The sequence below is a fragment of the Gymnoscopelus braueri genome (assembly GCF_963280865.1).
Source record: "Gymnoscopelus braueri genome assembly, chromosome: 20".
NCBI classification, from domain to species: Eukaryota; Metazoa; Chordata; class Actinopteri; order Myctophiformes; family Myctophidae; genus Gymnoscopelus; species Gymnoscopelus braueri.
This window is the reverse complement of record NC_137622.1, coordinates 1,383,164-1,407,288: the sequence shown is the minus strand read 5'-3', so window position 1 is coordinate 1,407,288 and position 24,125 is coordinate 1,383,164. Positions and strand designations below refer to the sequence as shown.

The following is a 24,125-nucleotide window of genomic DNA, read 5'->3' as shown; positions in this document are numbered from 1 at the left end:
CTAGTGTAGTCTATTGGACGCTTTGCTCTGTCAGAATGGAGCGGCTGACAGTAGAGGACCTGTTTGGCTTCATAAGGACGATCCGACGATACGGAATAAAATGACCTCCCTGACTTTATTGATATTAATATCATTTATTCACCGCAACAATCTTTTTTTTTTAGAATTATGCCCACAGTCAGCAGCGGTCAGAATTTTTTATTTCCCTTTTCTTATTTAGAGTAGCCAACAATTTTTTTTAACCCCATTTTTCTCCCCAATTTAGTCGCTATGCCAATGCATTCCTCCTGGTCTGCCTGGTAACAGACTTTTTAGTGCAAGAAGAGGAAGATGATGAAGAAGACTTCGCCGGTCTAAAACTGTTCCAGAACAGGACTCATCATCATCATGAAGATGAAGTTCTTCATCATAAAGTTGTTGAATTAATAAGTCAAAACAAACTAAACAAAGCAACATGGAGGAGGCTGCATCAGCTCTCTGATCATCGGACATGTCATGATGGACGTGGATCAGGCGGTCAGTAATGTGAGCGTCCAGCGCTGTCTGTCCCGGCAGAATGACAGCTCCTCCGCCGCCACAGCAGCTCCCCCAGGAGTGTCCACGGCGCTGGCCAGCGTGCTGATCTTCACCATAGTGGTGGACATCGTGGGCAACGTCCTGGTCATACTGTCCGTGTTCAGAAACAAGAAGCTCAGGAATGCAGGTGAGATGATGATATCCTCAGTTGGTGGGGAAAAGTTTTTTAACTTTAAGTAAAAGTATCAATACTGCAATGTAGAAGTGCTCTGTTACGAATTCAAAATGTGCTTGAGTGAAAGTACAAAAGTATTGGTATCAAAATGTTGAAGTTCCAAAAGTAGAAAGTAATCATTACAGAATGCCCCATTTCACTGAAGTTTTCAAATGTGTAAAATGTCTAAAAAATCTTTTGAAAATAGCAGATCTACAAGCTCACAATGCATAGCACTGCAGTGATGCATTGTGAGCTTGTAGATCGGCAAGTTTCAAATGGCTGAGGACCCACATCTGAACATATTGTTTCTGCCAGGGACCCCCATTCAAGATTTGTGTTGTTAGAATGGCATGCAAAAATAAATAAAAACTTCACATTTTGTATGATATTTTGGAAAATAGCAGATCTACAAGCTCACAACAAGTTGCATCGTGAGCTTGTAGATCTCGGTTATTTTCATATAGCCGATGTAGGCTATAGGTTAATAGTGGCTAAACTGATTGTGATGCTACCGTAACACATACCATATTGCTGGGGACCCCCTGGAAACCACTGAAGGACCCCTAGGGGTCCCCAGACCCCACTTTGAGAACCACTGGCCTAATGCTGCTTTGATTCATTTATTTGTTCATTTTAATCATGTGTGTGTGCGTGGGGGGGCGGGGGGGCTGGGGAAGGGGGGGTACCAGGGGAAAAGGTTTTCCCCAGAGAAATGTGTTAATATAGTGTCACAATCATTTTCATACTTTGGCTATTCAAAAACAGCAGATATAAGCTCATTGCACGTCACTTCGTGCTGCACTATGAGCTCGTAGATCTGCTATTTTTTTAAATAGTAGGCCTATTAAAGTATTAATAGCCTATAGCTAAAACACAAGTGAATGAAACCAACGTCTCTTCCCAAAATACTTTAGCCTATATCTGTTCAGGGATGGGTTCTAGCCACCCCCCATCTCCTCAGCTGTTCCACAGACTATATCTTTCTCTTTGTCATTATGGTTAAGGAAACATACTTTATGTGTAATGTGACGCTAATCTCTTTATAAATAACACTCCATCTGGCTTCATCCTTGGATTTACAACACAGGTAAATCAACATTCCTGCGTCCAGGCCAGTGCGGCTGCACATGTAGCTCATTATTACAGTAATAACCAAAATATAAACATGACACTGAAACTAAGGAGATGAGCATTCAAGCTTACGTGGCCAAGAGGGTGATTCAATGCAAAATCCTGGCTCTCATATTACTTTATTTAACCCAGTGGTTCTCAGACGTTTTAATTTCAAGGTCCCCCCCCCCCCCCTTACAGACCAATTAAGGGTCCATTTGGAACCCCAAGGTACCCTGAGGGTCCCGCCTGCACCCCACTTTTGAGAACCACTGACTTTCAGCAACTTTGAAAGTGCAGTGTATGAAGAGCCCATTTTAAATCACATTTCAATAACAAAGAACTTTTCCTCTACAGCCATTCATATATATTTTTTTAATTTACCGTCTTCCTTGTTCCCTTCATCAGGCAGGAGGAGCCTGTCCCGTGAAAATAGATTTGTAGATAAGATAAGACCTCCAGTCGCCAGAGGCAGCACAGAAGTTAAGATACAGCAGGGTAACACCACAAATAATGAACAGAATATACAACAACATACATTCTCAACAATGCTTACAGTATGCAGTACAAAAGAAATAATAAGAGTACACACAATAACCATGACAGAGAGTGTCCTTACTGTAATGAAATGTTGTTATTTGTACAGTTGCCATGACAGCCCCATCCCCCCACCCCCCATCTATAATTAACATGTATTATTTTGAAGATGAGATTAAAGTCTATTTTGATATCCTACACGAGCCATCTTACACAATTAACTGTGTTTTCATTTACAAGCGAGAAATCAGTCAACGTTGTGAGTTTACAAACCATCTGTACCTTTTGTGACCTTTATCCCTCACTATATTTTCATCCAAAAGGACATACTTTGGCATTTGTTACCCATTTGCTGCCACCTTAAAACAAAAACAAAAATTAAGATGGCAAAGTGTGAATGAATAAAGAAATTAATCTAAGGAAAGAAGGTCTAATCTCTGTTAGGAGGTGAAACTCTAAGGTCAGGACATACTGTGGTCTACTGGTGGACAGTAATTAAGTACATGTTCAGGTCGGGATACCAATTTTATCCAGTCAGGGTCGAGAACTCAGACAGGATACAGATTAAACAAGTGGAATTGGATGTGATGACACAAAGAAATTAGCAACTGAAACACTATAAAAAATGATGTTGATAAATGGGTACTCTCTCCTGATTGGCTGACATTTTGCCACCTACCTGAAAATGTATTTTCTGTTAATTAAAGAGCTGGAGAGACAGGGATACTCCTGTGACTGAACAAACACTCTGTAGCAATGATTACTATCAGAATATAGTGCTTTAACCTTTTAACCAAAAAAAAACATCGTTTTAACCAAGAAATAACACAAAATGTCGCAACCCTACCTTTAAGCCCTATTTCAAATACTAGAGTTCGAGCCACTACACTACGCCTTCACACCTATCTGTCCGTCCTTGTCCGTTTTATGCCCATATATGGTGTCATCAGTATATGCCCATATATGGGCATGCCCCCTTTTTTGCCCATATATGGAGCTGACTGATTTGTTTGCGCCTGATGCCATGATGACACATTGAGGTTAGACAACACTCCATATTTGGGCGTAGCTGAATTGGGTACTCCTTATATGGTCAGAGGTCCAGCCGTCCGCCCACCCTGTTTCCTAGGCTGTGTGTTTTCCACTTCCTGTCGATTTGATCCAATGAAATCCAATGAAACTGGTCAGATGACCAATGATATCCAATGAAATCGACAGGAAGTGGAAAACACACAGCCTAGGAAACAGGTGAGATAGCGAAAATAATAATACCACTAATGTTTTTGCCAGACCCAAGGGGTCGGCCTACATGAGGCTTTGTCGGTCGGTCGGTCGGTCTGTCCCTCTTTTCCTGTCCTGTCCCTCTTTTCCTCTGCACACACGTCATGCGAAGTCTGGCCATTCAGATTTCAACCACTAGGGGTCTGGCAGTACCAGGTCTCCTGGTTCCCTTGTTTGTCTCCGCCAGGCCGAAGGCATGGAGGAGAGTATGTTTTACCCCCTGTCCGTCCGTCCGTCCGTGTGTGTGTGTGTGTCCGTCTGTCACCAGCTGTGATTGGCTAGCGAGACACATGATGTCATCATTAGAATCGGTACACATTATCTCAGACAATTCCGTCCGATTTGTCACATTCCATCCTGATTGGCGAATTCAGAACATTGCTGGCCCACACTAACCTACCTGACCTGGCGGAGACCTGTGCTCCGAGGAGCACTTCTTCTAGTTTTTGTTTTTTTTACTTTCTGGAAAATATTGGAATGTTTTTCTATTCAATATTCAGTATTTCAATACAGCAATGCATGGATATTACAAAGAAAATGTACTTTGTAATTATTTATTTTTGCCGGACCCAGGGGGTCTGGCTTACATGAGGCTTTGTACCTGTTTTCTCCATACATGGGCATGGTCACTTTGTCCTTAGGCCCCAGCCATAAAAGTCTGTCCCCCTTTCGTCCATACATGGGCATATAGGCTGACACGTCATGTGAAGTCTGGGTCTGGCAGAACCAGGTCTCCTGGTCTTGTTTAAAAGCATGTACTTTTGAATACTTAAAATGCTTAAAAGGCAAGTACTCCAGTACTTGACTGAGCAACGTGCACTCGTAGTTGAGTAATATTTGACTCGAAGTGCTGGGGTTGAGTACTTTGTCCACCACTGCCTACTGCACTGTACAGTATAATAATGAACTGTTATAAAACAGAAGAACCCATAGATCACTATTAGACAAGACACTAAACAGCCTCAGACCATAGCAACTAATTGTCGTGGCAAAATTGTAACCTAGCTGATCCCGACATGAAGCTGATACTTCATGGTAATCAGCCGGCATGCTGTACGGTCAGTGAACTGGAGAAGAAACCAGCTTTTAATTGCAATATCACATTACGTAACATGGCTGACATACAGTACTGTATGTGCCTCACTGTCCTCTCTATGTTAACCAACAAAGCTGCCAAACCGGTTTGGCAGCAGCCACCACAGCATGTATTGGCAGTCCCACTGAAACATTCAGAACAATTATGTGGCATACCGCATACATTGAGATCATCACAGTTGACTGGTCCCACACAAGAGGGTACGAGTAATTTGTCCATTGAATAGCATTTTCTGCTCCACACACTGCCTGTCTTTCTCTAATTAATCCTAATTTCAGTCGAGTGACTCAGAAGTAGATTGAGAACGTTAATGGCTTGAGAAATGCTCTGCTCAGGCTCTGCTGTACTTTACTCCCTGCTCAGCACTTTAGAAGACAACCATTTCAGAACAGGGAGATACATCTATAACCCCCCCCCCCCCTCCCCCAGGGGAAAACGGAACCCTTAGGGAAAGCAGAGCCTACTGGCGGTGGTGGGAGCAAACAAAGCACACAACATTTAGTGGCACTCAGTGGTGTAAAAAGTAATTTTTTTACTTAAGTAAAAGTATCAATACTGCAATATAAAAATACTCTGTTACTACAAGTAAAAGTCCGGAATTCAAAATGTACTTGAGTAAAAGTACAAAAGTATTGACAAGTTTTCAAATGTATACAAATCTTTTGAAAATAGCAGATCTACAAGCTCACCAATGCATTGTGAGCTTGTAGATCTGCTATTTTCAATAGAAAAAATAGAGCGGCTATTTTCAAATGGCCAAAATGTATATAGGGCTGAAGTGGTTAATGTATGTTTTGTAATAATAATCAATCCACAAAGTAACTAGATACTAAAGTTTTCAAATAATTTTAGTGGAGTAAAAGTACAATATTTGGATCCGAGATGTAGTGGAGTAGAAGTGAAAGTATTGGAAATACTCAAGTAAAGTACAAATACCTCAAAATTGTGCCTAAGTGCAGTACTGATGTACTTAGTTACTTTCCACCACTGGTGGCACTGACAGTAAGAGGAAGTGCAATGAATGAGGTGAGCTTAAATAAGCCCGGCAATTTGGTCACCTTGACACGTCCCATACTGCACATCACCCACATAGTGCTGTGCATGGGTGTAAACCTCTCCAGTGTCTCTGCCTGAACTAGCCCGCAGGCTACGCATCATTTATGCCATCAATGCTCTGTTATATGACGATGTTGAGCACCGAAAACAGCAGATCTACAAGCCCCGGCGTCATATGACAAAGTATAATTGGGCGTTGCCGATCTGTTTGTAGATCTGCTCTTGCGACACCCTCACGCCGAAGCTGTGTAGAGCATAACACTACGTATAGCATATACCGTTAATGTGGCATGAATGTGTGTTATCTCATAGTGTCGGTCGTTGTTCTTTAAGGATGCCTTTGGAACAGTGGTTCTCAAAGTGGAGTCAGGGACTTCCCCAGGGGCCCTTGAGGGGGTTCCAGGGGGTCCTCAGCAAAATTAGTTGGTATAGCATAAACATTTGTTTAACCACTTTAACATATTATATACCTCGGCTATTTGAAAATAGCCAATCTACAAGCTCCCAACGCGTTGCATCACGACACGTTGTGAGCTTAGAGATTTTGGAAGGCGTTTTTGGAAATTTTGTTTTAGTTTTAACAACACAATCTTGTATGGGGTCCGCGGTCAAATACAGTATATAATATTAATTTGGGGATCCTTGACATGAAAAGGTTTGAGAACCACTGATCTAGAGGCCATTCAATGGTTCTGCTGCCAGCCATTTTACAATCTATTTTATTCTGAGGAGATTCACAATTTTGTGTGTGTATAACCATTTAAAACCCTATACAGTATACTTTGTTGACCAGGGTCCCCCAGGGGCTTTTGCTAGTTCCCCTCCTTTTTCCCCCTCTACACCAAATCTCTTTGCCTAAAATAGCGCATGCTGTACATCGGCTGTTTTTGCAGCATGTTCGCCTACTATGACATGCCCAGAAAAGGGATGCTAGGGTCCATGTGGTTAACCAAGTATGAACCTTGCAGGTCCTGTATATAAATGAGTTTATGAGGTCAGTGGTGGTTATGTGCTCACAGACAATAACAACTAACAATCAAACAACTTTATTTACACTGAGTGAAAAAACGAATTTGTTTTTGTAATCGGGTAATTCAGTATATTTCCTAGCTATAGCTATATTCGCCGAATTTCTATTTCCTCTCTACTCCACTACATGTAGGCTACAGTAGGCCCTCATACACATTACAGTAATGAAGTTTACTTGAGTACTGTACTTAAGTACATTTTTCTCTCTGGGGAATGTTGATGGACGCCATATGTTGTGTAGAGTAGTTTGCAGCTGCTCGGCACACAATCCAGGACAGTTTGTGATTTCCGCATGATTAAGGGAGTGTCTTCTACTTATCTTCTACTCCACTTTGATTCAACGCTAGATAAACATGTCAGTGATGTCACCTTCTGATGTGATAAGCAGTGAAGTCCCACAAGCCAAAGATCAGAATCTTTAATTATTACAAACAGCCTGCAATTAATGGCGTGTGTAAACTTAAGTGGAATAAATCTGAAATAGCATTCCACGAAAAGAATAACATTTAACAACACAATTCCTTTTAAGTGGCGTCCTGTCATCTAGGCAAAAATTATGCTCCATAAATGTTCTTAGCTCTCATAGTTGTTATGATTTGTGCTCTCATGTGGAACGTTCTTGGCCAAAGCGCTGCTCTGCCTCCCGACGTTCTGATTACTTTCAGGGCTGTTGAAGTTTACGTTTTCAGACACTGCAGGTCTGACCGTCTGATTGGTAGCTTGACTTTGATTGCGATATTCTTGGCTGGGCTGTCGGCTGTCTATATCACTTTTGTCAGATTGAATGTGTAACCTCTTACAAAATGGTTCTCCAGCCCCTTGAACATAAGTTCAAACAGTATAGTCGCTAGACTCGCTACTAATTCATCCTGGGTGCTGCCTTTACTAAAAGATTATTTGGACTTTCTTGAGAGCTTTATTGATCTCGATAGGGGAATGTAAGATGCAACAGTTAATATAAAATTACAGGGCAAAAGAAAGTACTGTACAGCAGGGTAAAAAGAGCACCAACATTTAGGTAGGCTTTCCGTTATGTAGGCATTGAAAAGGTGACACGGCCCCCCAGAGAAGGCAATCAGGAGCGCCGCCTTCTACAAGGAGTCTTAATTCTATGGCTGCTCATGGTCTATTTGAGGAATTCCTGTAACATATATACTAGTCTTGCCTTTTAATATTGCTTTATTGCATTTCACATTTTTGTATATATCTGACTGTGTTGACTCTCTGTTTATAGCTCAGGGAGCTTTGTTTCCAAACATTGTGGACAGGTATTTTGTATAGGGTATGGACACTTATTATGTATACAAAATGTTTTACTTTTTTTCCTGATGGCCACATAGGAATAATGATGGCTTATCTATGGATCTGTCAGACTGTGAATTCCAAATAGGGGCGTTGTCCCCGGGTGCCTTCACTCAGTGATTTGTGAATTCTGCCCACTTTTGTCTCTTTATATACCTGTCTCCTCACTCTCGCTCAGTATACCTGACGAAGGCCACATCGGCCGAAACGTTGTTGTTTTTTTGACTTTTATTAAATTATGTTGGGAGCATCAAGATGGTGTGCGGACCTTTTCCTTTTGTTCACAGTTTATTTAGTCGGATCCAGCACCCGTAGAAATGTTTGGATGTGCGTGCACCTCCTAACCGCTTTAAAAAGATCACCACACACAAAAGAACCATCAATAATGAATCAAAGTATACGGCAGTATACACCCTCAACAAAAGCCTTGCATTGTGCAGCATAAAATAAATAAGAATGCACACAGTAGGGTCAGATAGGGTCCTTACAGTAATTAACTGTTGTTACCTCAGTCTAATGGCAAATGTGTGACTAATGACTGATTTGTGACTATAATGGTTAATGAAGCATCATGCTACGTTCTTTTAGTTAAAAAAAAAGAAGTCATTTTCATTGAGTGGCACAGTGGGCTTCAGTCAAATGTAATACTAGATGGAATATACAGTTATAGCAATAATCCTCGCATTGATAGTCAGTCGGATGCCAAAAACTCCTACACGTTTTTGCATTAATATCCATTCATCTTGAGTAAATGTAGCCGTATGAATCAAAGAGTAGTGTTCCGTGCCAGTCAGCTTTGCGGATGAGATTTCTACCGAAGGTGTTTGAAAATGATGGAACGCAGCCAGAGGCTTTGACAGACAGAGGAACACACGACCCCAGGAATTGGCTTTGACGTTGGCAGTCGGTACGCAGTCGTGCAAGTTGCAGGAATGCTAATCCACTGGGCAGAGCAGGCTCTTGCTTTGTCTCTAGGATTGTCGATCTCTCACGCTATACACTCTGTACTTTTTTTTTACTACAGCCAATTGGCTTCCCCTTTCTCTGTATACTGCACTGCACATTTTACAGTCTGCCATAAAAATGCCTAAGTGTACATTGTGTAACATGATATATTCATTGTGAGAAACAGTCATATGCGATGGGAGCCACAAGTAAGACTCGGAACAAGACAACTGTACTACAGCTTATGGATCACCCCAGAAGCTTCTCTCCATACAGTAATGTCCCCCCACCACATCTATAGCCTACTGAACATCCTATGTTTTCCTTCAGTTGTACATCCCATCACAGCCTCCCATGTACAGTATTTCTTAGGATATACAGCTGTTGCTTGCTTTTCCTGTGCTTACAAATAAACTAAGGCTTCCCATTTTCAACTATAACTGTATATAATTTACTGTTACTGAATATTTTCCAGATCAACATTTATCTTCAACAATAATTATGAACCTAGGGGTCTAGTCTAGGGGTTCGAATCCACCGCGGGGCATCCGGCTTCGTCAAGCATCTATACGAGCACAATTGGCCCGTGTTCGGGGGAGGGAAGCCGGGCGGGCAGTGGTGGAAAGTAACTAAGTACATGTACTCAAGTACTGTACTATTATTGTGCTCTGTGTGACCACAGCACTGGTCCATTCCAGTGTTGATTTTGACAGCAAATTTTGATTTAGTTTTAGTCATAGTCTTTTGAATAAAATTCCATTTAGTTTTAGTCAATATTTCAGTCATCTGAAATGTTGTAGTTTTTGTCTAGTTTCAGTCGATTAAATATCATAAGATTTTAGTCGACTAAATCTACAGTTGATTTAGTCGACTAAAATGCATTTTGGCTGTGCCTTGATGGTGTCGTAATGGCTGATTTTACACTTGGTTGAATGCTGAAAATAGCCGATCTACAAGCGCGCGACGCGTTGTGAGCTTGTAGATCCGCTATTTTCAGAGGACATAAAATTACTCGTCTTTTAGTTCTACTGGATCTCTTCTCCACTCGTCACTCACTAACATTTTAGTCTAGTTTTTATTTGTTGACGAAATTGTCAATATATTTGGTCTTGGTCATCGTAGCTTAGTTTTTATTTAGTTTTTATTTAGTATTCGTCGGTGAAAAAAGGTAGTCAACGAGCATTTTTTGTCATAGTTTTAGTCGACGAAATCAACACTGGTCCATTCTGAATCTGAATGGGGCTTTCATGACCCACCCTGACCTTGTCATTCTGGGAGCATCTGGAATGTCTCTGATGTGGGATGTATTTCTCCACCAGCTATCAGAGGGCAGGTGGATGTCAGTACTGTGCTTGTGATGGTTCCACAACGGCACAGTGTTTTGAATCCAGACTGATCTGAGCTCTTGTCTTTCTTTGTGAACCAGGATGTCTGTGTATCCTTCCTGTCCTGCTCCTTCCATCTGAGGGCTGGAGGTCAGGCCACCAAGGCAATTCTTCAATTTACAATTTAGACAGGCAGATGCTTTTATCCAGAATGACAATAAGCAAGGTAAATAATCACATGCATAGAATCCAGAGAGAACAGTGTGGTGCCTCAAGAAACTAGGATACCAGGTAAACAATGAACCTAGAATCTGTCTAAACATCTAAATGACATTCTTAGCATTTGAAAATAGCCGATCTACAAGCTCACAACGTGTCGCTTTGCAGCGCTTGTGGATTGGCTATTTTGAAACGGCCAAAGTATAAAATAGGACTTAATTGGTTAATGCATGGATAAAAATCTAACTCTATAAAGTAACCAGTAACTAAAGTTTGCAAATTGCAATGGAGTAGATGTACAATATTTGCCTCTGAGATGTAGTGAAGTAGAAGTATAAAGTATTTAAAATTGGAAATACTCAAGTAAAGTAAAAGTATAACTAAACATTATTCATAAGGACAATACATGTACTTAGTTACTTCACACCTCTGGTTGCTAGTTGTACATACATACTGTAGGCCTACTGTACTGACTGTACTTCACTTCTATTTCAACCTTATTGTGACTTTCTTTTGTGTTGTGAGCTTGTGGGGATATTTTTAAATACAGTTTCCATTAGTTATATATTTTTTTGTAAAGCCTTGTTTTTATTTCAGTTAACTAAGATGTTTTCTAGTTTTCATTATTTCATCAACTATAACCCTGGCGAGACGGGAGTCAGATTGGAACCCAGGACCTCACGCTCACTTGGAGCATACAGTATGGTCTGTGTGTACAGTGTGTAGCTAGCTGGCTGAACCACCAGGAAAAATCGTCTTGAATGCATGTTCACCTTCACTTCTCTCTGGTCTGTGTTAGCTGTGTCATGTCCAATAGACTGTTTTAACACGTAATCTAATGGCTACCAAACTCCTTTTAGTTGTTGTTGTTGTTGTTGTTGTTGTTGTTGTTCTCCAATTCCTGTAATAAGACATCGGCTTCTCCTTCTGGCACGGTAACCTTGCAGGGCTGTCAAATTGAACTAGCGTCACAGTGCAAGTACGTAGGTGTTTTAATTGATGACCATTTAGCATAAAAACTTAGTAAAGAAGGTCACGCTCAAGCAAGGATTTTATTTTTTAAATGGTGCTTTTCCTTTGTCGCGAAGGGAAAGAAAAAACAGGTTGAGGCTACATTCCTTCCCTTACTGGATTATGGTGATCTGATTTGCATGCAAGCCTCTGCCAAAATGCTTGATCTGGTTAGATATGGTGTACCACAGTGCCCTGAGCTGTGTCACAGGCTGCATGCAGGTTTCTCACTCACCATTGCACCTTGTATGCCAGAGGTCCAATGGAAACGCTCTCATTGATGCCTATTCATTTATAAATCCATCCTTTTTTTTTGCCTCCCTGTCCCCTGGGGAGGAAATGCAGCTAATCTTATCTAAAATAAAAAATGTGTTATATATTGTGACACTATATATTTATTGATTTATTATTTAATATTTATTTGAACAATCTTTATATAATTGGTCCTCATTAATGCTCATTATAAGATGGCACCATTTCTGGCTATTTCTGGGCAGTGACGGTTCAAAAACCTGTCTACCAATGGCATCATCAGTGGGGATTCCAAGCTAATAGAAACTACAGCGTTTTTCTTCCTGTAAAGTTAGCATGCTGAAATAGAATCCCTTGTTTTTTTTTAAATTCATCATTCTTAGTTTTCAGGAAAATGTTGGTCAGAGAGAAAAGGAGAGCAAGGAGAAAACATAGCAACGAAGCAGGTCAAACGAAATTATAACATATATACATTTACAGTATACATATGCATCAAAAGTAGCGCTATGTACAGTTCATGAGGTTAGACATAAGGTGCAACAAGTAGCAGGTACGTACACTAAGGTTAGACATAAGGTGCAGGTTAAAACAGATAGCAGCAGGTTCAGTACGTGAGGTACATACTTTTTAATGTGCTAACGTTTTATGTGCTAGTGACATAGTCCACATGAGGTAAACAAAAAAAACACAAAAAAAACAACTAAACAAAAACACAAAAGGTCCAGATAGGAAGGTAAAATCCACTGGTAAAATCCTAAAAGGGCTCTTTTAAGAAACCTTTATGGTTGCCTTATTAATTCAGTGCCACCATTAATGGGCCAGCTTTCCCTAAAGTTGAAAAACCAAACGCAGGTAGTGCAGAATAATGTTATCAGATGTCCTCCCAGGACACACATACAGTACTGGTAGAAATGAAGGAAATTCAATTATTACCGGATGAAGATCGAGTTAAACAACTGAAACTTAATAATATATTTGATATAATTCACAAAAAGGCCCCAGAATATAAGAACTGTCAAACTGATATTGTTGGAAGCAACATAATTGCAACACAAGAGCAAGCAGCATGTCTTGCAGTGCTCCTCGTGTTAAAGGTAAAGTAACAAGACGCTCCTTTTTCCTGGGATCTCCTGGGAGCAACCTGCTGCATATTAAAAGTGCCTCTAGATGTAGTGGAGTAGAATTATTTAAAATATCAAGGAATTGAATTACTCGAGTAAAGTAAAAGTACCTAATTGTACTTAAAGGACGCCTTCGCCTATTTTCAACGTGTCTTCATATAATTGGTCCTCACTAATGCTCATTATAATAGGGTAACATTTTGGCTACTTGGACTGTGTATATGGACAGTTCAGAAACCCGCCTACCAGTGACATCAGTCCTGCTTCAGAATGGTACCATGTAATGAGCATTAGGGAGGACCAATTATATGAAGACAGGTTGAAAATGTCCTCGAGTAAATGTACTTAGTTACTAATACAATCTACCACTGATGTCATAATACTTTGACTTGTTGTGCTTTTAAATTCTTCATCAAATCAAATGAAATCAAATACAGCTGTTTTCAGTGAACATTTCTTACGTTTTCTTTTTAATTGTTAATCAGTAGAGATGCAGTTGAAATAATTATAATGACTGGCTGCAAGAGGTTATCATTTTCTGCTAGCTATGGGCATAATTAAGGCCCATTTTTTGTTGTTGTTGTTTACATTTCCATTATAATTAGAACCTCCCTGAAGGGGGAGGTTCTAATTATAATGGTCATTTTATAATTGTCATAAAATAGTATATGTCATAAAATAGAATTTCTGATCTACAAGCTTGCAACGCACGTTGAAGATCTGCTATTTTCTCAATTATTTATCATTTCAAGCCCCCCCCCCCCCTCAGAATTTATCATTTTAACATAGTTCTTGAAGTGGAAAACAGCTACTGATGACCCTGTAGCGAATTATGCAAATTTGAACATTTTCTCACACTGTTCAAACCTGCTGTAACATCATATGACGACCTCTCAGCTCCCTAGTCTAGATAGCCTTTCACAGAGAGGATCATCTGTTAGCAGAGTTCACTAGATGTATTCTTCTGGGTCAGAGCATGTGATCAGTAAATGCCAATTGCATCAGAGCAACCAACGTTTTTATGACAGTTTTGATTAGGGGCCGCATGACCAGCAGCAACCAATCCGAACTCTGTAACCTGGGGTCGGGTTTTTTCATGACCCGCCCCGCCACGGAACCCAACCCGCTAGTGATGTGCGGGTCGGGTTTTTTCATGACCCGCCCCGCCCCGCCACGGAACCCAACCCGCCTCAACCCGCCCCGCGAACCCATATATAAATCTATGGCTCAACCCGCCCCGCGACCCATGGTGGGAAAAAAAAGATAACCACATTCATAATAGTTCAGATTTATATAGCGCTCTTTTAAGTACCCAAAGTCGCTTTAAATGTCTACAGTAGCATTGTCATGGGCTAAATAAACAAGCATGTTGTTCAAAATAGGTTGTTTTGTTTTTTTTTGCGTGTGAGAGCGGCTGACCCGCTCACCCGCAGCCCGCATAATTGCCTCTGAAATCCTGACTCGACCACCGCGCCGCGGGTTGACCCGCGGGACCCGCGGGTTACGGGTCGGCCCGCACATCACTACTGCTCAGGGTCAACATGTGAGTGTTCCCCCCCCCCCTCGCCCCCCCGGCTTGTGGGTAGGCTATGTGTGTTTCTGTTTCTATGAAAATAGCCACAATGGCTCACAACGCATCGCATTGTGACGCGTTATGAGCTTGTAGATTGGCTATTTTTGCTATTTGTTGCATGAAGAAGTATATAAGACTTGAGTGGTTAAGAAAATCTCTTTCCGTGTTTTGTTTTTGTTTATACACATCAAACCCTGAACATGAGAGAGCAACCAGAGCATTCCATTTGATTCGCAAATATCTATTCTAGGATCCCGGTGTAGAATCCCCCTCTGTTCTGTGTATTTTCAGCAGTTTTATGCGTCAAGAGCCGATCTTTTGAATGCATCAGTCGAGGCGTTACTTGCAGCAGCAGGTAGGCAGGTGGTCAAGTTGATTAATGAAATAGAGAGAGGTAATGGATTGTTTTAATAAAAGTACATTTATTACACAAAGAGGCATACTTCACTGAACAGAATGATCATTAACACCTCATTGTGTTGATGAAGGGAGTGAGATGTGTCAGCCATAGAGAACTGTACACCGCTGCATGATGTGCAGCACATACAGTCAGTATATCGTTGCTATTGGGGAGAAACCTTATTACATCCATATTTCAACTTTTAGCGATATAGTATACAGATGTATGATGTCGGGGTGAAAGTAAAGTCGTGCACAATGACAATTATGCACGGCACATGCAGGCCCGGATTGGACGGTCTGGCACTTCTGGCAGATGCCAGAAGGGCTGGGCAGTCTGGGGCCGCGGCCAACATTAAAACCGAAATAAAGTCACCAAAAAAACAAATTTCAAGAATTTTTTTGCCAATTAACCACAATTTTTCGGCGCCCGGGCGCTCCGCGCACGGCCGACCCCCGCTATGGGCCGATTTTCTGTGCCAGTCCGTGCCTGGGCACATGGCCAGATACTGTGGGCTTCACAAATACACTCTGATGCTGAAGATGTACCCATTGCAAAGAATTATAGAATTTCTTATTATACAGTAGAAGTTCTGGACATAGAGTTATAAAAGAAATAGAGCGATAACCGGAAATCCCCATCCATTCACTTCTATGGAGTTGCTCACCCAGCTCATACTCCCTTTTTTTCCCCTTCTTCCGTGTTTGTTGAAGGTGACGCCGTGGGGCTCATCCGCGTCGTTTCGTGTCGTCCTGCATGCGCAGTAGTGTCACCTCCATGCACAAGCTCGTGCACAAGCTTGTGAGTCGAGTCCATTGGTCGAAACCGTTTTCGCTCATTCATGTATCTGGCCCCAGTCGTGGTAAGCTGCACTTCCAGAGTCGGCCACCAGGAGAGCCATGCTTCACTTATCCCTCTTGGTTCTAGACAAACAGAGCTCCATATACAGTATGCCTATATATGGGCGTATCGGTCGGATCGGCGGTTCTGGACAGCTGCCTATCCAACCGACTCGACGCCGGGCACCACACTCCCTCAGGTCCTCGCCGATGCAAGCAACAACTGTGAAGTCAGTCGGTCCCATATATGGACATATATAGCGGTTGGATTGGCGGTTCTGGACAACCGCCAACCACTCGCCGAGTTTGAAGTCAGTTGGTTGTACGGTTCTTTAGATACGTGAACGACAGACACGCGCAAACACGGACAGAGATTTCACGTATTTATAGGATATTGTTCTTAATTGTTCTTCAACTGTGCTCTCAGCAGATTATGGACAAGGCATGTATTAGTAAGGTGTCTTGAAACTGTGCCTTTCATCCATGTCCGCTCCTGGAGTACATTTGTATTTAAACACATTAACTCTGGCATCCCTATTTTGGGCGAACTTTCAAAATGTTTCAATGTATTATAGATATATTTATTTAAAGAAGTATCAGATCTACCATATCTGCATTTGTTGTTATTTATTGTACGCCGAAGTGTATAAGGTTTAATGCATCCAATCATTGATTTGTTCAATGTTTAGTGTTGTTTTCCAAAATCTGAGCCAGTGGCATCATGTACTATTATGCATTATTGAATAAGCCCCATAATGGAGCCTTACAGAGCTCTATTCTGTCCATTCCATTTTTTTGTCCACTCAGATGTTTAATTACCAATAAACACACAAGGTAGTTCCTGTGCTTTAAGTATGATTCAAACAAGTTTAAAGTCCCACCCAGTTTTCTAGTCAGTCTAGTAATACTGTATGTTGTGTGTCGAAGCTGGTCGCTTCTTGTACCTGTAAACCTTGAATGCAGCACTGAAATCTAACAATACTAAGACTGACATTTTGCCACTGTCTGAGATAAGTGGATGTCATTGAAGACATTAACAAAAGCAGTCTCAGTGTAATCTGATGTAAACAGGTGTAATCTGAAGACTCACCTCTTCAGATTCCACCTTAGCCCGTAGCACTTGCCCTAGCCTCGATGACCTTGCAGACTTATGCAAAGGCTAAAATGTAATTTAGATAGCATGTTATGTAGACTGATGCCAGGACATTGCTGACCTGGCATCCTAGTGTGTATAGTTTCAATGTACAGATTATCATTTAAAAACTAAAATATTCTACTGTTAGACTGATGATAGGTTCTTGGTTTACCTATGATCCTAGATTACTATTTCTATGCATTTGATGTATAACCTTGTGTTGACCTTGCTTACTGTAAATCGTTCTAGATTAAGTGTCTGCTAAATGCCTAAATTGTAAATTGTGGTCAAAATCCTGACTGTGCGATATCTAAGCCATTGTTTAGTGCCAATAAGTTATTGATATGGGCCTATATTTGTTAATTAGTGACATGTTAATTGTTCTTTTTTTCAAGAGTGGCTTGATGACTGCAGTGTTCAGGTCCTGTGCCTGTGTGGGAAACAACCTGAGAGAAGAGATGATGTGTTGACACTTTGTAGAAGATCTGAGGCCATGCAATTTGAAACATTTTTGAAAAAGCCTGTTGGCAGAATATCAAGACAAGCAGGAGGAAATCATTGATTCAAGCGATAGTTTTTTCCTGCCAAAGGCTTGATGTTGAATAAAGCTATATTTAGTGTGTTAAAAGTATTATCTGGCCAGTTTTTTGGGGGACAGGCTATGGCTGACGAGGAATGGATGCTAAATTTAATCCAGAATTGGCTGAGTGCTTCCTGTTTCTTAGCAGATTCACCGTTCTTTTTCTATCAATTACAGAGGGCCCCGGCTTGAAGAGTTATGTGCAGTTAGGTCAGTGGACAGTCACAAAAGTACATTTACTTGAGTACTGTACTTAAGTATATTTTTTTAGTTTCTGCACTTTACTTGAGTACCGGTATTTGTATTTTTCGATACTTGCTTCTTTCACTGACTCCACAACATCTTCATCTCAGTAGCTTCCTTTGAAAATGAATTGTAGCCTGTAGCTTTGTAGCTGTGTAAACGCAGCATAACCATGACCTGGGACGCCTTCAGTGTGCATAACATTAAGATTTCCTCTCAACCTATGACATACAGTAGTGACTAGCGAGCGTGAATTTCGTCCCCCTCGAGGGGTCTCCTTTTATTTTCCCAACATAAATTTTGGGCTGGATTAAGATAAAATATGCTCTGGGGAGTGGGGACTCATATCATCAAACATAGTGCTGCTTAGTGCTTACTGAGCCAAAAGGCCATGTGTTTATCTCATGTTTATAACAGATGGACTGATAACAATCACATCCCTCATATCTGCTAGTTGACCCCAGTGGTGGAAGAAGTACTTTGATCTTTGAAGTAAAAGTAATACCACAATGTTTAGAAATGTGTTTCGGAAATGTGTGCTTGGCAGATTATTTCTCTGTTGGCAATTGGAAAGCCTGTTTATTTACCTATAACGGTGCCACAATTTGAGCTTCCTACCCCAGGTGGCCTATAGGAACCCATGGTATCTGGGGGGCTCCGTGTCTGTCTCCCCATAGGACACGTGTCTCCCCATCGGATCAGAGGTCTGTTAGAGTGGGATCCTATGCATGGGCACAGAGCCCATGAGGTCCTAGGCTGTTCCTCTCGCCCCCCTCTGGGGAAAACCCTCCATAAAAACAAAGGGACCTAGGCCAGCAGATACAGTATGGGAAAATGAGAACGTTTTTTTTTACTATTATAGTCAAGTGATGAAGGAATGTACCACATATGCTCTAATCATTAGAGCATATGTGGTACATTCCTTAATCACTTGACAAACACAATTTGTAACGTGATATAGGCTACTGTAGTTATAGCAGTGACTGAGAAAACAAAGCCAAGTGACAGCTGTGAACATGTGCCAATGTGGCCCTTACCCCGAAATGAGTTTGACACCGCTGCTCTAATGCCTGACAGCGAGTCCGGAGTTCAATTCCCGATCCCGGCGGACCTTTGCTTCACGTCACTCCCCGATTCTCTCTCCGTTTCCTGTCTCTCTTCACTGTGGACAAGGCAGAAAAAGCCCCCCAAAAAATATACAAATAAATAAAAGTTCAAGCAGTATATTCTGATAGTAATCATTGCTATATAGAGTGTTTGTTCAGTAACAGGGGTCTCAATTTCAGCTAATCAGAAGAGAGTACCCATTCATTAGCTTCAGTTTTATTTTGTAGTGTTCCAGTTCCAATTCTTTTTGCTAATTTCTTTGTGTCATCACTTCCAATTTCACTCGTTTAATCTGTGATTTCTCTCTCCTTGTTGGATCAAATTGGTATCCCAACCTGAACATGCATTTTCTGTTTAATAACGAGCTGGAGAGACATGGAAACTCATGTTAGTGAACAAACACTCTATATCAATGATTACTATCAGAATATTGAACACTTATTTTAACAAAAATAATATCACTTAGCCTACCCTACGTTTTATATATGTTTTGTATTATAATAATTTAAATACAATACAAATACAAATTAACTTCTAACTAAAGTTTTTAAATAATTGCAGTGGAGTAAAATGTATCAAAACTAATTTGAAAAAAACTCAAATTTTTACACTACTTGAGTACATGTACTTAGTTACTTTCCACCCCTGGTTGATCCAGCTACCACAGCTGGTCCTCCTGTTTTCCTTTCAAATGATGCTTTGGCTTTTTCCATCTTCACTTGAGGAAGTTGTGTCAATTAAAAAAATCATGCAGAGATTTTCTTAGATTTGATTGCATCCTCATTTATTTCCTTGCACATTGTTATGTCTTTCTCAAATTGTTGACTGCTTTTATTGTTTGTTTTTTAAATGTTTTTTATTTTACCATTTGAATCTTTATTGACTATTGTTGTTTGTGCCTTATGGCTGTATTTCATCTTGATATTGTAAAGCACTTTGTAACTCTGTTTTGAAAAGCACATATAAATATATCATCTATCAATGCTACCATGAAACAGTAGATGTCATGGGTCACAATTCTCAGTAAACACAGTAAACTCAGTAAACACTGGATGCATATTCTTTTTCATTGCATCAACTTCCACCTTTTTATTGTATGCCTGGGCCAGAACTCTAAAATGGATTTATAGTTTACTCTCCCCAACCCAGTGCAGTTACATTGTAACAACGTCAAAAGTTATTTGTATGATTCATGTCTTGTGAGAAGATCCAGTGTCATTCACTGCCATCGGAAGGCAGGAAGTTATCTGGACATCATCAGACACTGAAATCACTCATGTTCAGTTTTGATATATTGTAATGCACTTTACCTGAGGGCAGCAGGACATTTTAAAATAGATTTTTTAAAATAGAAATGAACAGTGCTAATAAATAATCATACAGTGTACCGACTTGACAATTAGTATCTGTTCATTAATTGACTGCTGTTATAGTGCAGTGGTTCTCAAAGTGGGGTCTGGGGACCCTCAGGGGTCCTTGGGGGAGTTCCAGGAGGTCCCCAGCTAAAATGTGTTAATACAGCCTCACAATCATTTTAACCACTTTAGACATATTTTATACGGATAAAGATATACAAGCTGAGCTTGTACATCTGCTATTTTTGAACTTTTATTTTTTAATCTTGAGAATGTTTGGAACATTTTGAATACTTTTGAGAATCTTCTCTTCTGGGGGTCCCTTTTCAGATTGGGGGTCCGCGGTCAATTACATATCAATTTGGGGGTCCTTGACACGAAAACGTTTGAGAACCACTGTTTTAGAAAATAGCTAGCCAGAAGTCAAATAGCTGACTCTGATTCCAAAATGAGATCACCGCCATTTAGGAAAGTGAGCCGTATTTACAGACAGGCTGTCCGCACGTCCTTAAAAGGTAACTAATCGTTGCCCCTCGCCACCTCTATGGCTGGTGTTCCAGCACTTTTCATGTACCCACATCCATTTATAGAGGTAAAGCAGGAGCTGAAAGAAAATTACGGTAATTGGACACAGAGCTACATAGGTTTGATTACGCACCTGTTGTGCATTGGAGGTAACCGATGCACAGAGGATGAATCAGTCATCCCCACAACTGTCCATGCAAACAGAACATAACAGAAACTGTGCCCGTCACATGGTTCATGTAAACTGGAAATAGTTACAAGGAGCTATAGACTTCTGTGCATTCCATAAACTTGAAATCGATCAGTCATACGCAAAGGACAGTTTCAATAACATGCACGCAGAGATTTCACGCATTTATAGATAGATTATTTTATCATTATTATTATCTGATCTTTGTCGTTTTCAGGAAACATCTTTGTGGTGAGCCTCTCGGTGGCAGATTTGGTGGTGGCGGTGTACCCTTACCCTCTGGTCCTCACGGCCATCTTCAACAACGACTGGACCATGGGCGACCTGCACTGCCAGGCCAGCGGCTTCATCATGGGCCTTAGCGTGATTGGCTCCATCTTCAACATCACGGCCATCGCCATAAACCGCTACTGCTACATCTGCCACAGCCTGCACTACGACCGCCTGTACAGCCAGAGGAACACCTGCTGCTACCTGGGGCTCACCTGGCTGATGACGGCCATCGCCACCGTGCCCAACTTCTTTGTGGGCTCGCTGCAGTACGACCCGCGCATCTACTCCTGCACCTTCGCCCAGACGGTCAGCTCCTACTACACCATCTCTGTGGTGGTCATCCACTTCTGCATCCCGCTGCTGGTGGTGTCCTACTGCTACCTGAGGATATGGGTGCTGGTCATTCAGGTGAAGCATCGGGTCAAGCCGGAGCAAAGGACCAAAGTGAAAATTAGCGACCTACGGAACTTTCTCACCATGTTCATAGTGTTTGTGTTGTTCGCCGTGTGCTGGGCTCCGCTGAACCTAATCGGCCTGGCTGTGGCCATCAACCCTGTTCAGGTGGCGCCCAACATACCCGAGTGGCTCTTTGTCACAAGCTACTTCATGGCGTACTTCAACAGTTGCCTCAACGCGGTCATATACGGACTCCTGAACCAGAACTTCCGTAAGGAGTACAAGACTCTCCTCCTGGCCCTGTGCATCCCTCGTTTGCTCATCGTGGAGACGTCACGATGTGCCACGGAGGGCCTGAAGAGCCAGCCGTCACCAGCTCCGACTAATAACAATATAGCTGAGCTAAACGTGTGACACGTGTTTGAAGAGGAAGAGGTTGCCAAGTGGAGAAATGTAGCCATCTGAAACGTTTTATACTTTGTGTGTATTTGTATATGACGATTCACCCTGTGCCTTTTTGTGAGTCACTTTCTGTCTGCAAAGCTGTAACTAGAAAGGTACGCTCAGTAGAGTGCAACTCTCTACCTGTAGACCTGCCCAAATAATAAACGCATACATTTGTGCAGTTACATTTCTGTGCCAAGCCATTAGTTGGATGGCCCATTGTTCCAAAGTACTGTTGGTCCGATGGCACGCATTATAACTAAGCCTAACCCTAACACCACACAACCTAACATTTTGTGGACTGTTGGAACATTGAAATATTGGGCCGTCCGACAAAAGGGCAGCCCCCTAAATTTCTACCTAGAGCAGTGATTCCCAACCTGTAGGCGGGGACGATATTGGTCAGTTAAGTGGTCAGATGGGTGGGCCGCGAACACTTTCAAGATTTTCAAGTGGGCCCTGATCCAGAAAAGATTGTGAACCGCTAACCTAGAGCCATGAAAGAGTAGCGCGGCCATGTGATTACCAGTTGTACATCGTCCCTACTGTTTTTCTTCCTCTTTCTCTAATACACATACTGTACATTGTCTACCTCCCTCCGTCTCTCTCTCTCTCTCTCTCTCTCTCTCTCTCTCTCTCTCTCTCTCTCTCTCTCTCTCTCTCTCTGTCTGTGACATGTGATGACAATGTTTTGGCGTTGTGCACAAGTAGGAAAAGGCACAGGGCAATGGGGGGGACGGGATTTATAATAAAGGATTCTGATTACAGAAACGGAATCAGACTTATTTGTCACATTTTGCAGGTGTAAATCAGTGGGTGAAATCTGTTTTCGCGCAAGCTCCATCATTTAGTTGTTTTCCAGGAAAGAAAAAAGAAAACATTTAAATAAGAGATATCTACATACATTACATCGTCACAGTGCAACCAGAGTAGACAGGCTATATATAGAGACAAATCTTTGGACACTGAACACATCTTCAGCAGTACTTTAGTACTCCTGATGAAATATTACTCAATTATCAGTTGCTCTGTCACATTTGTACTTAAGCTAAAGTAGGCTACCGGAGTACTTGTTTTTTTTACAAAAATAAATGTACAAAAGTACAAATTAAGAATACATTTTCTTTTTAATATGAACTGTATTGCTGTATTGAGATTTAGACATTTTCCCCCAAAATGCTAAGATTTTCCAGAAACTTCCTTCCGAAAATCCTACATGTTCACAATGTGTTGCACCGATCGTGATGCTGTGTGAGCTTGTAGATCAGCTATTTTCACTACTTTTGAAATAAAGCTTTTACTCAAGTGAAGTACAGATACTCAAAACAAAAATATTAAGTACAGTACTAAGTAATGTACTTTGTTACTGACACTGTCCACCACTGATTGTAACCGTTCCCACTAAAGACAGTGGGAAGCAAGATGTTAGTTGTTAGATGTTAGTGGGGGTTTTGTCCAGTGGGAAAGGGGCTTCATTGTTTCTTCACGCTATGAGAAACAAGACAAGAGTCTCAAATCTCTAAAAGCATTGTCTAGAAATCCCTCCTTACACTCAACTGGATCAAAGTGTTTTTTGAACCGACCGTCATCTTTAGAGCTCTGCACTCTCACTAATTGGTACTAAAAGAAAGGAAAATTATTAATGATTAATTATATAAAAAGTTATAATTTGTGTGTGCATGTGCGTGTGTGCGTGTGTGTGAGTGAACGGGTGATACAGTGTAATATAGTTGACTCTGGTCGAGTACTTTTTTTCCTGACCTCTGCTAAAAGAAAGTGTGACAACTGCTAAAAGAAAATCCCACGAACACATGAATTAAAAAGTAATAAAATATCTTCATATTTGAGCAGCACACCAATTTGTTTTAATGTATTTTCCCATGTTGTGAACTCTCTCACACACAAGAAAGAGGGACTCGCCGTGTACAAATAACATGTAATGAGGAAGATGATAACCTGTTGACACACAAATGCATTGACGTCATGATACCGTTGCCATTTCCTTGTTCTGTCTCCATCATTGCCAACATTCACACCTGCAATGCCAG

The 24,125-nt window shown here is 41.2% G+C and overlaps 1 protein-coding gene across 1 annotated transcript; it reads left to right on the top strand.

Annotated features, from left to right (window-relative positions):
* mtnr1c (melatonin receptor 1C) lies at positions 1–24,125 on the top strand. Its single transcript, XM_080416386.1, has 2 exons — positions 1–703; positions 21,182–24,125. The coding sequence occupies exons 1-2, from the start codon at positions 496–498 to the stop codon at positions 22,045–22,047; spliced, it is 1,074 nt and encodes a 357-aa protein (XP_080272512.1). The 5' UTR covers positions 1–495; the 3' UTR covers positions 22,048–24,125.

Excerpts from the sequence above, each read along its gene's own strand:
- mtnr1c (XM_080416386.1), top strand. The coding sequence starts at position 496 with ATGATGGACGTGGATCAGGCGGTCAGTAATGTGAGCGTCCAGCGCTGT. Across the intron at positions 704-21,181 it reads CAAGAAGCTCAGGAATGCAG|GAAACATCTTTGTGGTGAGC; the intron begins GTGAGATGATGA and ends TGTCGTTTTCAG.